This window comes from Urocitellus parryii, chromosome 6 (assembly GCF_045843805.1).
Source record: "Urocitellus parryii isolate mUroPar1 chromosome 6, mUroPar1.hap1, whole genome shotgun sequence".
Lineage (NCBI taxonomy): Eukaryota > Metazoa > Chordata > Mammalia > Rodentia > Sciuridae > Urocitellus > Urocitellus parryii.
In genome coordinates, this window is record NC_135536.1 from 10,819,471 (window position 1) to 10,837,909 (window position 18,439).

Below are 18,439 nucleotides of genomic sequence, written 5' to 3' on the forward strand. Positions count from 1 at the left end.
ATTGGCCTCAATTCTAGGCCAAGGTCCCCTGATGGGCCCTGGGAGGGGGCTGGGCCTCCCAGGACCATCTCTTCACCCCTCCCACCAACTCCCATCCTGCAAAGCTCCTCTCCCTGCCTGGGTGGGCAGCTCCTCACCAAGACTTAGGTCCTGTGTGGCCTGCAGTCCACCTGGGGCTGCCCTCTGCCTGCAGCCTACTGGCCTCTGAGCACTGTCTGGATTCAGCCATCGTCAGTGCCACCTGTGTCACCCAGTGGCATCCTTGCCTGGGACAGCCGCTGCATGCCTCCTGTAGGAGTTGTCCTGGAGCTGTGAGAGGGTTTGAGACAGGCTGGCGGGCGGGGACCACAGGACTCACACAGGCCTCACCCTGTCATTAGCAGGCAGGACTCTTCCTCCCAAGCCAAGAGTGCAGTCCAGATTCTGGGTCAGCATCCACCTGGCTGGCCCTTGTCCTCTACCTTGGCAGCCTCTGCCACGATGGGACCACCTGCCCTGGCTTCAGCCCATCCTTCCACCTGGGGCCCATCTGCAGCCTGGGCACTGAGGTTGCTCAGTTACTCTGGTCACATGTGACCCACCCACACTGTGACAGGAGAGTCTTGCCCCCTGAGTGAGGGAGGCTGGTGCTCAGGGGCCTCCAGTCTCTCTCAGATCCTGGGGGCTCTGGAGCCCCTCATGCCCACAACCTCTTTGGTCTGGGTCACAGGTTCTTCAGTTCAAAGCTGAACCAGGCATAGGCCTGAGCCAGGGCCACCTCCTTCCAAGAAGTCCTCACTGGATCACCTTTTCTATATGGCTTTTGGGGTGAGAGTTAGGTGTTGGCTAAAAGCATTCCAAAGAGAGTAAAACCACGAGTACACCTCTTCTGGGGCCTCGTGGTGCTGGGTCCTGTGACAGCTCCTGGAAAACATCACTAAAGGGGACAGGAAAACCTGAGTGGTTTCTCTGCTCCCTGGAGTTCATTATGAAAACAACTAAAAGTCGGCCCACGGAGGCACTGTGATTCCATCTCGGGATCCTTGGGCCTGGGAGGTTCTAGCCCCGTCCACCTGTGCCTCTGTAGGCGATACAACTAAACATAAGAATTTCATTCCATTTTAAATGCTTGAAAGTTAGCTCTATGTAGTACCTGCTCCTTAAGGACAAGTTGGAAAATGCAGAGAAGCCAGGGAAGGAAACCAAACCCAACTCTGGCCTCATCACTTCAGCACAACAAAAAACACACAATAGGCAGAGACTTCCCGGATTTCTGGAATGATCACTAGCATTGACATGCACCTGGATTCCTGTGGCCCCTGATGGAAACCATGCCCCTAACCCTCTGTTGGTCGCTCCTCAGTCTTCTTCCCAGAACGACTCCGGTCACACGTCATATTCCCTAAACGACAGAGCTGCAGTGACAGAGCTGAGAGTTCGAAGGCCAAGAGAAAGCACACAAGCAGCAACAAGGGACGAGGGAGAAGGACCCCAGGTGTCACTCTTCCCTGGATGACAAAGGTGATCTGGGGGTTGTAGAGTAATTGTCAGGACGACAGCCTGCTCCACTTGTAGAATACTCCAGTCTCCAGACCCAGAGGGCGATTGGGAAACAGAGCGGTTGCAAAAGACATGAATGGACTCCTTCAGAAAGCCCCAGCCCAGTGGGCGGGGTCGCAGCCTCCTGTGCGAGCAGAAGCCCCCGGGGAAGTGGTGTGGCCGTTGCTCCTGGAACCCCATCGCCTGCCCACTCAGGCCAGCTAATTCTATTGGCCTGCACTTGATCTTTCCAGGAGGCCATGGAAGTATAAATAATAAAGCAAGAAGGGCAGATCCATTTGGCCGGCCCAGCAGATTCCTCCTGGAGGCTGTGAGTATGAAACCTTCCCTGTGGAAAAAACCAGGGATTCCTGTGTCTTCCTCAGGAAGTTGGCTCAGATTGAGGGGATGGATCGTACTGTCCAAGGAGGGCGTCTTGCAGAAAATTCTAGGGGAGTTCTCACAGTTGGGGAACTGCCCTGGGGGAGTTTTGCAGGGCAGCCTCCATGGAGGCCCAGATTCTCTCCCATGGGCTTCTAGGTCCAGCACTTTCCTGGAGGGACAGCCTTAGGGGTATGAGGACGGAGGTGGTCCTGAGAGGTGAGGTGGCCCTTCCAACTGGAGTCCACCTCTGACCTCTGGCTCTGGCCATGGTCAGCCTTGTGCGTGAGCTGTCTGTGTACCTTCAGCTCTCCCGGGACACAGGCTGTATCCATCAACCCAGCAGATCATGGAAAGCGGAGCCAAGCCGCCTGTTTAGAGCGGTTTTTGAAGAATTGCCTCCACTAACTGGATTCCATGCTCACCCGCGACTGCCACACACTGTGACGCCAGTCTCTGTTCACACTGGGCCTGGGCTGCCCCTTTGTAGCACAAGTGGGCCTGCAGTTAATGGCCACTCAGATTTTTCAGCCCCTGTATCCCCTCATTCTAGAATAAGAGTCACTTCGCAGGAGGAGGACCAGCCAGGCAGAGAGGTGGAAAGTTCTTGAGGGTTTGGAGGAATCTGTGGGGCTGGTCTGGGCTTCCCTTCTCAGGTGTGAGAGCTCCCTGTTTGCTTATTCTACAGCATCTCTGTGGGCCATTCCTTGGGCATTGTCACAGGGTCCCAGTACCTGGCTCAGTGACAGCACATAAAGTATTCCTAAAAAGACAGAAATCCTCAGGGCAAATTAATAAGTGGGGAGGCTCCATCCTGTGTTTCCCAGGAAGGAATGTAAAGGATTTGGCGATGGTCAGTAGAGTTTTTCTATGGGGCTTCTCCCACTTCCCACAGAGGGAAGAGGAGGGACTTTAGCACTCCTTGCTCTAAACTTGCTTTGTAAAAAAAAATTCTTTCACCTCTAAAATGTGGTAGAACAATTTTTCTCTTAAAACAATTTCCATCTTTTAAAATGGGTAGACCACAGACCATTCCTGGCACGTCTCTTCAGGTTCAGGGCTTTGGTTCAGTCTTATTTTGAGAGGCCAAGGCACACCTCTAGGAAAGTCCCTTAACTTCTTTGAGCCCCAGGGAGGACAATGAGTGTACCCAAGTTCTGCGCACTTTATCAGGGACTCCAGAAAGAGTCTGAGATAAGCTGGGGGCTTGGGGTTCCTTCCTCGGTGTAGGAAGGAATGACTGATGTGTCCAAGGGAACATTCTGGTTGCCTGATGCTCGCTCTGTTGGCCTGAAGACTTTGGGGATGGGAACTTGTCTGAGCTTTCTATATATTGTCCCATTGACTTGGGGAAGGACGTCACACCACTTTTCCTGGCCAGCCAGCTTCATCACAGAGGAGAGAGGTAGGAGACTAGACATTAGCAAGGGTGGGGGGAGGCAGGGAAGGCCTCTCCCCTGAAGGGAGGGGTCCCACCTCTGTGCAGGAGCAGAACTTCGCAGCCCCTATGTCCCCTGGTGGCTCCCCAATCTCATTTCCCCAGCCTGCTGGTGATAGATGAGGAAGCACTTTGTAAAATCACAAATCTCACCAGTGAGCCCTCTGTAGCCACACCCAGGGATCCAGCCAATCTCAGATCAAAAATATTTGGGGCAAGTCTGAAATGTTCAGAGTTTTTTTTTCCTTGCCTATTCCCTAATCGATAGAGTATGACAATTACTTATGTAATATGTCACATCAGGCATTATCAGTAATGCAGAGGTGATTTAAAGCACTTGGGAGGGTGCATGTAGGCTCCGTGGAAAGACTGTGCTGTTTTATGGAAGGATTTAAACATCCAAGGATTTTGGCGTCCTTGGGGGATCCTGAAACTCACCCCCCATGGACACTGAGGGATGGATTATTAAGCCCACTGTCATACCTCATTTAGAGGGGAATTCCAATCAGGGCAGAGGGAGGTGGGGGTGGTGCCCCCATCCCTCCTGTGGGGACCCCTTTCTGCAGGGTGGGGATTGGCAGCACCTGTGCTGCCAGAGCAGATGGCTTCTCACTTGGGTGGGGTCTGTCTTGTGGGTCAGTGAGACACTGTTTCATCTAGTCACAGGAGATGGAAATTATTTTTCTAAATGAATAGGGAACGTGGGGCTAGAATAGTCAGGGAACGGACTTTCGTAGCCCTCTCTGCCCCTGGGTGTCCCACGGGGTTCCGTTTCTATCTGTTCTTTTTCCTCTTGATTTTATTTTATTTAGTTCAGGTGACAACCAAACACACACACACACACACACACACACACACACACACATTCCAAATTAAAACTCAACCAAGAATTGCTCAACGTAGGAGAGTAACCTATCAATTCATTGGGTAATAACCAGTTGCTCAGCTACTTTAATTGATGGAACAAAAAATTGAGCCTGCTCAGGCATCTGGCAAATGTGGGTCACTTTAGCATCTGTGATGACATGGAAAGGCCCACAGTGGGACTCGTGTGGGCTGGTGGGGAGCAAGGCCAGGCCCTTCACACTTGGGGGCATGCTGGAAGGGATGGATGCCCAGAGACCGCTGGGATACAGGCTGGTAGAGGTAAGGGAGGCTGAGACCCAGCCAGCAAGTGCACTGCGTTCCCTGGGGTAGGGCAAACAGCTGAGCAGCAGCATCTAGTGGGAAGAGGCCAAACTCCACAGTACCCTCAAGTTCATAGGCCAAGATACTTACAGACACCCTAGAGGGTAAAGAGATTTGCCTGGTGCCCCAATATGTATGTAGGAGAAGAACAACGCCTGGACTTTAATTCTCGGATCAGTTCTCACTTCTGAAACTGTAGTAGGTACAACTTGGTGGGGGTCAGTAGTAGGTACAACTTGGTGGGGGTCAGCAGTTCCACTGCACAGCCAGTAGCTCATGTCATGCCGAGCCTTTCTGCCGGCCCCGTCCTGCCTCACACGCCCAGCTCCTGCCCTGTTGCTGCCAGGCTTTGCCCCTCAGGTGGCTGGCAACCCTCCTGCCAGCTACTGAGTGACATGTCCAAGCTTCTCTACTCATAGGCATTGGGAAACAGCACATGGCATGGCTGGCAGTCCACTGGGAATAACAGAAACTTCTATTTTTAATCCAGGCAGCCTTTGGAAAACACAGTTCAGCCCTGGGAACTCCTGAGATCGGCTCCTTTCCATTATCTATTTTCTTTTGTTTATCTGAAGCATAATTAAGGATTCTACCTTTTTTCTCGCCTACAATCTATTTTCAGATCACCCATGGAGTCTGGGCTCATCACCAATTATTTTTAATTTTTACCAAAACATCGTCCTGGAGAGTGGAAGGTGCTTAGAGAACTCCTGGGCTCAGGAGATTCTTTCCAGAATGCCACAAAACCCCGAGGACGTAAGGCCAGAGCATGGAGCCCCCACTTGATGGTTCTGGCATTGAAATATATGCACATAATATTTGTCAAGATGCTTCTGGCTTCAGGACCTTGACCACATAACTCAACCTCACTGCCAGCGTGCAGAGAGGGTGGGCGCTGGGAAGTGTCAGAGCTGAAAGGCTTTTGATGAGAGAGCACTCCTGCAGCCAGGAAGATGTGGCTTTTCCTCTCCATGCCACCACCCCTTCCCTTCCTTGGGAGGAGGTTTATTGGAGGCAGAGTTCTTTCTCCTGTAGAGGATGTCCATCACCTAGAGGTCACATGATCTTACACAAAAGAGCACCAATTCTGCAAATTAGTCACACTCCTTTTGGTTATAAGGAAAAAAAAAGTTCAACTCAAATCATTCGACCCTAAAATTGAAATCCATTGGCTCTTATAACTTAGAAAAATGAAGGTGGGTGGGTGGGCATCCAGTAAAGGTTGATCCAAGGACTCCAAAGATGTCATGATGAGCCACTGTCCATTTCTCTCTTTCCATCTCTCCCTGTCTTCTCTCCATGTAGAAGTCAGGACCACATTCAGTTCGGGGGGCTTTATCATTAAGCCAGTCACCCCATAGTTAAGAGAACTTTGCATTCTCCAGGAAAGACACCCGTTAATTTGATTTTGGTCACACTCTGATTTCTTAATCAGTGTGACATAAAGGATGCATTTTGATGGCGTGTTCTGGGTCCCATGCCCACACTGTGGGGCATCCTTATGATGAGGTGGAGAGTAGATGTTCTTCAAAGGAATGGATTCACTGCTACCATGAGATGGGGAGGGAAGTGAACAAGAGCTATCACTCTTGAGGGGCCCAGGACCAGAAAGACAAGGGACAGAGCAAGGGTGCAGTGCCAGGGAACACCCAGGTCTCTCACTTATAAAATGGAGATATGGGGAGGCTATAAATGTCATCCTGGATGTCAAAGCACTCAGCAGCCTCTACATACAGCCCCTGTTAGTCACTGCGTCTCTTCTTCCACCTGGTCTTCCACGTGGATAAGGTGGGACAGTGGATCTCCTTTGATTTTCTCTGCTAACCTGAGATCTACTACTCAACAGGACAATCCCCAAGGACAATGAACCTCCCACTGGGCCTGGCCCTGTTTCTGGCTGGCCTCCTCGCCACAGAAGGGCTTCTCTCGCCCAATGTCTCTCTACTTAGCTATGGAGACCTGAGCCAAGCCCGAGGGTCGAAAGCAAAGAGGATCGCCCATGAGCTGGCAAAGCGCAACATGGAGTTTGGCTTCAAGCTGCTCAAGAAGCTGGCCTCCAGAGGCTCCAGGCAGAACATCTTCTTCTCCCCACTGAGCATCTCCACTGCCTTCTCCATGCTGTCCCTGGGCGCCCAGGACTCCACCCTGGAAGAGATTAAGCAGGGTTTCAGCTTCAGGGAGATGCCGGCCAGAGACCTTCACCAGGGGTTCTATTACCTCATCCGCAAGCTGAACCAGGAGAAGCAAGGCACCAAGCTGGCGATCGGAAACGTTCTGTTCCTGGATCAGAAGCTGAAGCTACAACGGAACTTCCTGAGAGAGACCAAGACTATGTATGAAGCAGAAACCGTGCCCACCAACTTCCAGGACTTGGACTATACTCAGAAGCAGATCAACAGCTATGTCAGTCAGAAAACCCAGGGGTTAATCAACAACCTGATCAGGAGTATAGACCCTGGCACTGTGATGATTCTGGCAAACTTCATTTACTTTCAAGGTAAGGTTTGAGACATGTGGCGTGGAGAGGAGAGGATGACCAACAGGCAGGGATTAAAAACCTGGGTTGGCCTCTTGCTTGCTCTTGACCTTGAATTTCTACGTAATGAATCTCTCACTTCATAGAATTAGGATATTGATAGATACTATATAAGGCTTTTTAAAGATGTAGTTGGATAACTTTCAGTGGTATAGTGAATATCGAGTGGATGCTGGTCATCATAAACACTGTAGTCACTTTCTTTGTCTTTAAATTGAATACCATTTACATATAACCCCTCTGGTTGTGTTTGGGAATCGAGGTGAAAATGTTTGTGAAAAGTTCTTCATGAAGTCTAAATTGTTCTCTATATGTCCATTTTCATTATCACTGATTATCCTAACATGACAATAGTTGATGTGGTTGGAGTGACATTCTCATCTTCATTTCTTAGATGAGGAAAAAAAATGAAAATCAGGGACAGATTAATTACTCATCCATGTTTCAAAGCCAGTCAGTGACAGTCAGGATTGGAACCCGTCTCTCTTGGCCTTGGGTGGGTATTTTTCCACTACACCAAGTTGACGCCCAGGATGGTGATTGTGTTTTGGTGGTGGTGATGATGAGTTTGGGGGTTGCCTTATTCTCCTCATCAGATTGCCTGACTTCCCTGTGTCTAAGAGAAAACCTGAAATAGACCTTCGTTCCCCCCTCTGCACACGACCACTCACATACCATGTGCACACGCAGAGGTTGGCCAAAATATGTGAAAATCACAGAGGCCAACACCCCTCAGTTTAGACAAGATCTCTACGGGGCTGTCAATACCATGGTTCAGTTCTCCCAAATTTCACAAGGAAATTGATGGTGACTGAGGGGGGAAAATCCAAAATCACAGTCTGTCTAAGCCAGAGGGAAAGAAAAATGAATTTGGGATTTCTCAAAGGGCTTACATCCCCTACATCACCTCAGGAACAACAGTGACACCAATAATGCTGACGGTGACCACCATCCACTCAAAGATCACTATATCCAGTTATTGAGCTTGGCTGCTTTATCCCACCAAGTCTCCAAGTGAACCTATGAGGTATCGGTCAATATCCTTATTCTTCAAATTAAGGACACTGAAGCCCAGGGAGATGGAGACACTTATCAAGGTTATGCTTTTAGAGCAGCGAGGCCTGGATTTGAACCCAGGGGTTGGCTCCCAGGGACTTATTCTGAGATCTGTGAGGGTAGCAGGTTAGAAAAGACACAGATCTGCATTTACGTGTGAGGGGGGGGTCAAAGCATCCTCAGGATCAAAAAAGAGAGATCAAACACCCAGAATTGAGTGTTCATTCCTCTCCAGCAAGCTCCCAAGGGCAGCGTGTCCCATTAGTTTTCTTGGCCCCAGGTGAGAGTGGCTTTGTCAGGGATGACTTGAAATGGAGCCAGGCATCTTCATTCAAGTCACACCCAAAGAGCCCCACTAATTGCGATCCAGTCCCCCCCGATTGGGACATGATCTCCAGGCTTTCTCAGCCTCAGGAGAACCTTTGCTCAGGGCAGTCTACTGCTCTCCTCACCTCCTCATCCCTAATCCTCGTTTCTTTGAGAACATGCCACTGGACCTGAGTCCATCTCACAGGAAGTATCTGGGGCACAGGAAGAGGGCAGCCTCCTGGAGTTCTTCCCTGGTGCCCTGGAATACCCAGACCTCTTTCTCTGAATCTGCGTGGACAGAGGCTGGTGATTATTTGGATCTGGTCACCTCTTTTCTCTCTGGACACTCATCTCACTTTGCCTTTCAATCCTAAGCCAGGTGGAAACATAGATTTGATCCCAAAGAAACTAGAGAGGAAAATTTCTTTGTGGACAAAAGCAAAACAGTGAAGGTGCCCATGATGTTCCACGGAGGCATGTATGACGTGGGCTATGACGACCAACTGTCCTGCACGCTCCTGGAGATCCCCTACAGTGGGAACATCACGGCCACCTTCGTTCTTCCCGAGGAGGGCAAAATGAAGCAATTGGAGGAGGGCTTGCAGGCGAACATTTTTGGCAGATGGAAAAGATTAATGTCAAAAAGGTAAAGAGGGAGCCTGGTGTAAGGAGTGTCTTGCTTCTCCCCCCCCCCCCACCACTCTTTATTTCTTTCATCCCGAATTTATTAAGCTCTTATCACATGGCCAAGCCTTCTTCTGGGCTCTTTGAGACACTTCTGTTAGGGTAGGAGGTAGACTGGAGAAGTGTAAGAACACAGAAACACTTGACCTTGGAGAGGCAGTAAAACTGTGGGAGTGTGGTAGTGGTCAGGGAGGGCTTCCCAGGGGAGGTGGAATTTGAGCTAAGACTTTAAGGCTGTGTGAAAGGGAGAGAAGCAATGGATGTCTTTACTGAGCATCTGCTATGACGATTATGGGACCTGGGCACCAGGAGGAGGCACCAAGAGAGAAAGAGATGATGCTAGGGTGGACTGGGCATCCATGGGGGGATGGCTGCCTTAAGGAACTGCAGAACACAGCTCTGCTATCTAGTTACCTGAAAGCTCCTGACAGGGAAATTCTGGTTCCAGATGCTTCTGATCATGCCAGTATTGGGGGAAGTGGAGCTGAGTGGCAGGTCACCCCAGGAGGGCTCTGCCAGCCCTGCCTCTCCTCCCTGCTGTGGGAGCTGAATTAAAAAATAGGGGTTTGGGTGAGGCCTGGGTTCTCTTCTGTGATTTGGCCTTAGTAGTGCCAGCCTGGTAGGACCTTCGAAGAGGCCATGCGCCAATGTGACTTCTTTCCCCCTCCTTCTGATTGGTTGAAGAAGGAGGGCTCTAAAACTCTCAGCAGATCCTTGGAACCCCAGGTTTATTGAGTTACAGGTGTCCTGCAGTGTAGTCTCCATCCTCAGGGGGAACCCCGCATGGCAGCTCACCCCCTGACGTGAAATGCAGGCGTCTGTTAACACGGGGTGCCCCAAAGGGATGGGCAGCTTCCAGCCTGTGGTCCACAAAGTTGTAGAGTTCACAGGGGTGTCTTGGGTGCCTTTCTAGGTGCCTGAGAGGTACGGAAAGTGAAAGGAGGTGAGAAATGGGAAGAATGTCAGGCCCTTGGCCCTCAGTTCATCCGTACTTTCTGGCTCTGTGACAGGGACTGCAGTCCCATTGCCATCGGTGTTGAAAGCACAGTGGTTGGGTCCACTACCATTTTTCTGGTGCCCCAGAGCATCTCCAAGTTATTTGTGACAATTTCTCACAGGGCTGCCATTCTGGTGCTAGCACTGGGGACTGCAAGTTCCCCCTCCCTGGCCCTCTGCAGCTTGTGTACTGTGACCATTGAGCCACCCCTAACTGCACACAGAGGCTCCTGAATACTGCTGCCATGTCTCTGCCTTCAGGATGAGGCCCACAGCCCTCCCTTTGTTTCCTGCCCAGGTGTGGGAAAGATGTTTTGAGATTTCCTGCAGGTTGGCTTCAGCCTTCCCAGAGGCCTTGGGACAAAGGAAACAAAGCTCCTCACAGGACAGGAATAACTTAAATAGCTTCTCATGAAGTCCATGTGCATCTTGCCCTCAGGGTCTCTTTCAGGGCCCCCCTCCCTGTCCTAGAACCTGCTCTGCCTCCCCCACCCCATGAGACTGTTCCCAGCATCCCCATGACTTGAGATGGGACCTCCTTGGCAGAAGGCCATGAGAGGAGGATCCCTTTCACCAGATACATCCTGCCTCCTAAGCTCTGTGGCCTGGAATGACCAGTGGCAGTAATGCCCCCTCCTCCATAGGAAACCCCAGAGCTTCTTACTGGCTAGGGGACTTGTCTGAGGTCCCCAGGGGGGATTTCATGTCATCAGAACCCGACAGGCAGTGTTCCTACCTTCTGAACTCTTTCAGTCTGGCTGTCAGGTTGTCGGGTTGTCTTCAAGTGCAGGCAGGACCAGCCCAGACTTCTGGTTGTCCCCTACGAGAGCAGAGAGCAGGTGGGCTATTCCAGTGAGTTTTGTCTGTAGTCCCCTCCAGACTGGACAGCCTAGGAGAGGCCAAAGGGGGGGAAAACACCCTTTCCCCAAAAGAGAAGTAACCACATCAACAGATGCACAACTAAAATACATCCACAAATTATAGGTTGGAGTTTAGCCTACAAATCCTGCTGCTCTGACTCCCCAGAGCAAAAACTCAGTTTTTGTTTTCCTAGGGGAAACAAAGCTTCAACTTCAGTAGGCACAGAGCTGATGGGGCTTTGAATTTGCCCTTTTTATTGATAATAAAATTTGAGAGTCCCATCCCAGACTAAAAATCTCATCTCACCTTCCAGCACTGGTCCAAGTTTTCCGGCTTCACTTGGAAGTCACTAAAGCTGATCTCCCCACTAGCACCTGGGATCCTGTGTCCTCTGACAGCTCGGTGATGTCGCCCTGGAAATTCTCTCCTTGCTTCTCAGCAATGCTTCTGATCCCTACTGAGTTATCTCCATCAGAGATCCAGATGCCATTAGTTTTTGGATGGGGGGGGGCCAGGGATGGCTCTCAGCTCACAGAGTGGCTTCTGTGCAGGAAACACAGAGCAGGTGTGAGGCGGGCCTGTCACTCTGGCGCTGGCCTGCAGGGAGTCCCAAAGGCTGTTGTTTCCCTGTTAGGTATCACTTCACTCTGATCTCCCCTCTGCAGGTAAAGCCTGAAGCTTTGCCTGGAGTCACTGTCCCCATCTCCTATCCTTTCATCCTCAGGGCTCCTTCCCATCATTACCCAGGGTGCCCATGTTGGGGGGTCCAGGGCCAGTTTAGGGCTCCTCCTTCTCCACTTGCCAGAAACGCCAGCCTCCTGCTGGGGCCTGCTTTACCTGGCAGCACTACCTGTCTCCCCGTTGGCTCCTCCCACAGCACCAGCTCTATCTCCCGTTGGCTCCTCCCACAGCACCAGCTCTGTCTCCCCGTTGGCTCCTCCCACAGCACCAGCTCTGTCTCCCCGTTGGCTGCTCCCACAGCACCAGCTCTGTCTCCCCATGAGCTCCTCCCACAGCACCAGCTCTGTCTCCCCGTTGGCTCCTCCCACAGCACCAGCTCTGTCTGCCTTTGGCTCCTCCCACAGCACCAGCTCTGTCTGCCCGTGGGCTCCTCCCACAGCACCAGCTCTGTCTCCCCGTGAGCTCCTCCCACAGCACCAGCTCTGTCTCCCGTTGGCTCCTCCCACAGCACCAGCTCTGTCTCCCCGTTGGCTCCTCCCACAGCACCAGCTCTGTCTCCCCGTTGGCTCCTCCCACAGCACCAGCTCTGTCTCCCCGTTGGCTCCTCCCACAGCACCAGCTCTGTCTCCCGTTGGCTCCTCCCACAGCACCAGCTCTGTCTCCCGTTGGCTCCTCCCACAGCACCAGCTCTGTCTGCCTTTGGCTCCTCCCACAGCACCAGCTCTGTCTGCCCGTGGGCTCCTCCCACAGCACCAGCTCTGTCTCCCCGTGGGCTCCTCCCACAGCTCCAGCTCTGTCTCCCCGTGGGCTCCTCCCACAGCACCAGCTCTGTCTCCCCGTGAGCTCCTCCCACAGCACCAGCTCTGTCTGCCCGTGGGCTCCTCCCACAGCACCAGCTCTGTCTCCCGTTGGCTCCTCCCACAGCAACAGCTCTGTCTCCCCGTGAGCTCCTCCCACAGCACCAGCTCTGTCTCCCCGTTGGCTCCTCCCACAGCACCAGCTCTGTCTCCCCGTGGGCTCCTCCCGCAGCACCAGCTCTGTCTCCCCGTTGGCTCCTCCCGCAGCACCAGCTCTGTCTCCCTGTGAGCTCCTCCCACAGCACCAGCTCTGTCTCCCGTTGGCTCCTCCCACAGCACCAGCTCTGTCTCCCGTTGGCTCCTCCCACAGCACCAGCTCTGTCTCCCCGTTGGCTCCTCCCACAGCACCAGCTCTGTCTCCCCGTGGGCTCCTCCCACAGCACCAGCTCTGTCTCCCCGTGGGCTCCTCCCGCAGCACCAGCTCTGTCTCCCAGTGAGCTCCTCCCACAGCACCAGCTCTGTCTCCCCGTTGGCTCCTCCCACAGCACCAGCTCTGTCTCCCTGTGAGCTCCTCCCACAGCACCAGCTCTGTCTCCCGTTGGCTCCTCCCACAGCACCAGCTCTGTCTCCCCGTGGGCTCCTCCCACAGCACCAGCTCTGTCTCCCTGTGAGCTCCTCCCACAGCACCAGCTCTGTCTCCCGTTGGCTCCTCCCACAGCAACAGCTCTGTCTCCCAGTGAGCTCCTCCCACAGCACCAGCTCTGTCTCCCCGTTGGCTCCTCCCACAGCACCAGCTCTGTCTCCCTGTGAGCTCCTCCCACAGCACCAGCTCTGTCTCCCGTTGGCTCCTCCCACAGCACCAGCTCTGTCTCCCGTTGGCTCCTCCCACAGCACCAGCTCTGTCTGCCCGTGGGCTCCTCCTCCTCTCCTGTGCTGGGCTTAGGGCCATGGGCTCTGGCCTCCGCCCCGATCCTGTTGGGATTTCCCCCTCAGCGTGCAGCGCCCTGGGCTTCAGCACATCCCCCACCCCCAGGCCCAGGCTGCCAGATCTCTCACCTGAATCCAGGGTCCTGACTCTGCCTGTTTCCCCAGCATCCCCCCACTTTCTGGGGAGTCTAATAGGATCTTAGCCTGCCCTGTCTAGACTGCCATCCTGTGCCCCGCTGTGGGGCCTTCCCAGGACCACCCGCTCAATTTAAAACCCGGTAGTCGTCCTCCATCTATGGCTCCCCTGAGCCCTTCCATCAGCCTGTCAGGAATCTCGGCTGGCCCTGCTGTAAAGTGACTCTGGAACCTGGCCTCTTGCCTCCACCACTGTGACCCCAACACCTGACTGCCATGGAGGGTGTCACCCTGCATCACCTCCTCACTCACCCCCACCCCAATACCACGAGGGTGCTCTTAATGGAGTGGACGGAGGGTCCCCTCTAAACCCTGAAGGGACCGTGTCACTCCTCCAGTGGAGACTCTACTGGGTTTCCAGTTTCCCTTCAGGGAAAAGACCCCTTCGCCTGGGTCCCTGTCTCCTTCAAGATTTGCCCAGCGTCCCTGAAATTTGGTTTATATTTCATTTTTTCCTGTAGCACTTGCCGCCTCCCGCATTTGCGAATATGCCCACAGTGCTTTTCACTGTGTCCATTCCATGATCTGTCCCCCCTGCTGGAACACGGGTCAGGGGCAGGGATCTTTGCCTGTTCTGTTCACAGGTTCATCTCAAGCACCTAGAACAGCATCTGGTACTCAGCAAGCACTTAATAAGTATTTGCTGAATGAATGAATGAGTGGAAAGGTAGACTTGGGAGTCGTCTGGCCGGCTCTTGGTATTCCAGGTCCTAGGACTGAATGAGATTCCAGGGGGAGGGACAGAGGGCAGGCAGAGAAGAAGAGAGGACCTGGTCCTGGGTGCCATGACTGTCATCTTTCTTTTTGCCCAAGTAGGACTTTTCTGCTCACGCCTGTCATTTTAACTCCCCAGGGTTGTCAATGTGTTCGTGCCCAAGCTCCACATCTCTGGTACCTATAACCTGAAGAACACTCTCTCCCAACTGGGCATCAGTAAAATCTTTGAGGAGAACGGTGACCTCACCCGAATCTCCCCCTACCGCAGCCTCAAAGTGAGCGAGGTAAGGCTGCCCTGCCGCTGCCCTCCAGCAGAGGGCGCGCCACACTGCCTGGCAGAGACACCGCACAGGGGCCAGGCCAGGGAGGAAGCCGCCATGCCACTTGCCACACAGGAGGGGCTGGAGTCTGGCTCTCCCCCGACCAGCTCTGTGGTCCAGGGAAGACCCTAAGGCCTCCTCAAGCCTTTGATTCCAGTCTTTAGCACTGGAACTGCCACTCTCTTGGTGCTATGTTGAAAGCTGATTCAATGCAACAAACTGTTCAGGTCCTGGAACATTTATCAGGCCTAGAGCACGGGGCAGGTGGGGCACCAGATTTAGCAGGGACAATAGGAGACACTCAGTTAAATTCGATATTCAGATACACAATGGGGTTTTTTTTTAAGCATAAAAATTATTGCATGAGACATATTTTTGGTTAAATGTATTCAAAACTTATCTTGAATTCAAATTTGACTGAATGCCCTGTGTATTGTCCAGCAGACCTACTTTGGAGTGAAAAGAGCACGGCAAGGGGAAGGATTTCAGAGTCCGAGTAGAGTGTGGGGGATGGTCCATGGGAGGGAGGGGCGTGGCCAAAGGCAGCAGGTGAGGGCTGGTACCCGGGTGAAGGGAGGCTCCAGCCACTCCAGGAGCAATATGGGTGACCAAACTGAGCCAACTGTTTTGAATCCGAAGACAGATTCAGCTTTATCTTCCAGCTAGCAAGAAGAAAGAAACACGTAGCCAATAGAATTTTCTAGCTGTTGAGTTTTTCTACTTTAGTTTGGAGAGTTCCCAAATGTTGAAGGCCGCCAGCTTCCCCTTCCCACGGCTCCTTTCTCTCCTCTAGTGAGGTATCCGGGCACCCCTGACGCTAGCAGAGGATACTGGCCAGTTTCCTGCAAGGAAAATTGTTGGAATTTTGTAGACAAGAAAGAAGTTTGTCGGTGTCTCAAAAGGGACCCTCCATTCTCCAGAACCCATCACCTGGTCACAGATGCTGAGGCCACTGGGGTGGATCTGGGGCCTGAGACATCTCCAGAGGCTAATCTGGAGTCTGGCTCCCTCTCAACCATCCACCAGGTTGAGCTAAGACTCCATAGACCCTTTCTGCCATGATCATGATTGAAGGTCCCCTGAAATTTATGGGAAGGGTAATTAGCCCCCTGTCTCCCTGTTATCACTGACCTCCCCCCCCACACACACATATATATATACCATCTTCAGGCTGCATCTGTTGGTCAAATATCATTCCACAATGACAGCAGAAAAGCCGGGAACCTTGACACATCACAGCTGTGCCGAGTAACTTTGCCTAAGTTGTCTCCCTCTCTGGTCTCTTGCTTCTGCCCATCATGGCCCCTGAGTGTCTTGGCAGGCACTGACCTTGCTCTTGATTCCCGCAGGCTGTGCACAAGGCTGAGCTGAAGATGGACGAGAAGGGGACAGAAGGGGCCGCAGGCTCTGGAGCGCAGACACTGCCCATGGAGACTCCACAAAATGTCAAGTTGAACAGACCCTTCATGATGATGATCTATGAGAAACTCACACCTTCCATGATCTTCTTGGCAAAGATTGTTAACCCTTCTGGTAAATAAAGGGTCGTCCTGCTGCCTGCAGCACTCAACCATGGCCTGAGGCTGAACCTCCTTGGGCTGGAGGCCCCAGGCACATTCTAACCCAGTCCCTATGGTCACTATCTCCCAAGGGTGCCCAGTGAGCACGCACCGTGGGCTTTTGGGACTCCTGTGCTCCATCACCTCCTGGGGATCCCTCCTCGCCCTCTCAGACTTGGGGACCATGCACCACACTGCACCCACTTGCCAGTGTCCCCTCCCTGGCAGGCAAAGGACCTTTGTTTTTCAATCAACAAACGCTCCTCCCTAGGCCAAGTCTGTGGGTTGAGGTGGGTATTTGGGGGAAGGTGTGAGCCACAGCAAGTGCCTAGGGTTGGCATGAGAGTGACCTGAGTTCACGTCCTGGATAAGTTGTCTTTGTGAAAGCCACACCCCCTCTGAGCTTCTCTTTCCCTTTTCTGAGAGGAGGATCATGACCTTCCCCCGTGGGGCTCTAAGGACAGCACCCTGTGTCAGTTCCCCTTGGAGAGTCGTGAATACAAGTCTTTGTTATATCTACTGCATGACTGTGCATCCACAGCAGTCACAGGGGGCCAGGCTTCCAGGTGGACAGCAAAACGGAGTGGGAGTGGCCCAGCTCTTGGGCAGCATGAGGAGAGTGACCTGGGTAGCAGCCAGGACTCAGAGCAGCTTGGTCTATATCCCGTGTTCCAGTGTGTGCATGTGCTGGAAGGGGAGGAGCCCACCCTAACAGAGCAGCTCCTCCCAGAGATTGTTCCAGCACCTGTGGAGCCAGAAAGCAGCTCTGTCCTGGGCACCCACGGGCCCTGGAGCCCAGGCCGGGACTCTATATGAGCTCTTCACGTCGTCACATTTCCCCTGACCCAGCCAAGGGTGGATGTGGAAAGACACTAGAGGGCCACAGAAACCATCAGGGGTCATCTCAGGCATGTAACTGGGGACATAGTACCACCAGGAAGGTAATTTAGTGACCAGTGGCCTTGGTAAGTTACTTAACTGCTCTGAGCCTCAGTTTCTTCATTTGTTGGAAGAGAACACATGATAGGGACCTCCCAAGGCTGAGGAGCTCTGAGAATCATGTGAGACTGCATTGAGAGTTCCTGGCACCCAGTTGTTCAGTGGAGAGCAGTCATAGTCTCCAGCCAGACCTTCCTTGAGCCCCTAAGGTGACCCACTGTTTTCTAAAAGCTACCCTGCAGACATTTGCATCTGCCCAATCCATGGGAATCCCCTCCTCCTGCCTTACAAGCTCCTACTCATCCTTTAATTCCCAGTTCATCTTGACCTCTTCATAAACCTTCCTCCACCTTCCAAGCATCATCCCTCACCTCCATGTATGAGGATGCCTAGTGGCTCTGCATGTCCCTTCAACCTACCTAGGATGCAGTCCATCCTGCAGTGAGCCAGGATTCATGGTCTGCGATCTCTGGCTCACTGCTGATTCAAGTAGACTTGGTTCCTGTCTTCCTGGTGTTCACATCCAGCGGGAGAAACAGAAGCACTCAGAAATCTGTGGTGTGTGGTTACTGGAGTATGACTACAACTGTAAATTTGTGATCACAGTTCCAGGGAGCATAATAAAGGATGATCGGGGCCATTCAGAGAACGGGACAGCAGGATCTCATTAAGTATGGGGATTGAGGAAAGGCTTTCACGGGGATGTGACATTTGGGGAGAATTCCAAATGCTGAGATCTCGTGTGTTTTTATGCTGTACGATTAATTACAACTGCATATAGGTGTGTTTTCCAGGGTAATTAATGGTATATAAAATACCAATTCATTTTTCAAATAGAAATTGTGCATAGTTTGACATATGAAAATCAATAGATGTGATTCACCACATAAATCATATCAAGGACAAAAACTGCATCATTATCTCAATAGATACATAGAAAGCTTTCAACAAAATTCAGCATCCATTCATAATAAAAAACACTGAAGAAACTAAGGATAGAAGGGACCTACCTAAATGTCATAAAGGTTATGGACCACAAACCTAAAGCCATCATCATAGAGTGAATGAGGAAAAGCTGAAATCATTTGCTCTAAAATCAAGAACCAGAAAGGATGTCCACTCTTACCACTCCTACTCAAAAGAGTACTTGAAATTCTGGCCAGAGCAGCTCGGCAAGAGAAGAAATGACAGGAATACAGATAGGAAAGGAAGAAGCAAAGTTATCAATGCCGATGATATGATCCTATGCTTAGAAGGTCCAGAATGCTCCACCCGAAAGCCAGAGTGATACACAGTTTCAATAAAGCAGCAGAATACAAAATCTGCATACAAATATC

The 18,439-nt window shown here is 52.1% G+C and overlaps 1 protein-coding gene across 1 annotated transcript; it reads left to right on the top strand.

Annotated features, from left to right (window-relative positions):
* Window positions 1-1,791: 1,791 nt before the first annotated feature.
* Serpina12 (serpin family A member 12) lies at window positions 1,792-16,145 on the top strand. The gene is made up of 5 exons (XM_026411788.2): window positions 1,792-1,849; window positions 6,372-7,022; window positions 8,802-9,072; window positions 14,421-14,568; window positions 15,954-16,145. Exons 2-5 carry the CDS (start codon window positions 6,389-6,391, stop codon window positions 16,143-16,145), a joined length of 1,245 nt encoding a protein of 414 aa, XP_026267573.1. The 5' UTR covers window positions 1,792-1,849; window positions 6,372-6,388.
* The last annotated feature ends 2,294 nt before the right edge of the window (window positions 16,146-18,439 follow it).

Coding starts and splice junctions, on each gene's coding strand:
- Serpina12 (XM_026411788.2), top strand. CDS start 6,389: ATGAACCTCCCACTGGGCCTGGCCCTGTTTCTGGCTGGCCTCCTCGCC. Junction 9,073..14,420: donor AAAAGATTAATGTCAAAAAG/GTAAAGAGGGAG, acceptor TTAACTCCCCAG/GGTTGTCAATGTGTTCGTGC. Junction 14,569..15,953: donor GCAGCCTCAAAGTGAGCGAG/GTAAGGCTGCCC, acceptor TGATTCCCGCAG/GCTGTGCACAAGGCTGAGCT.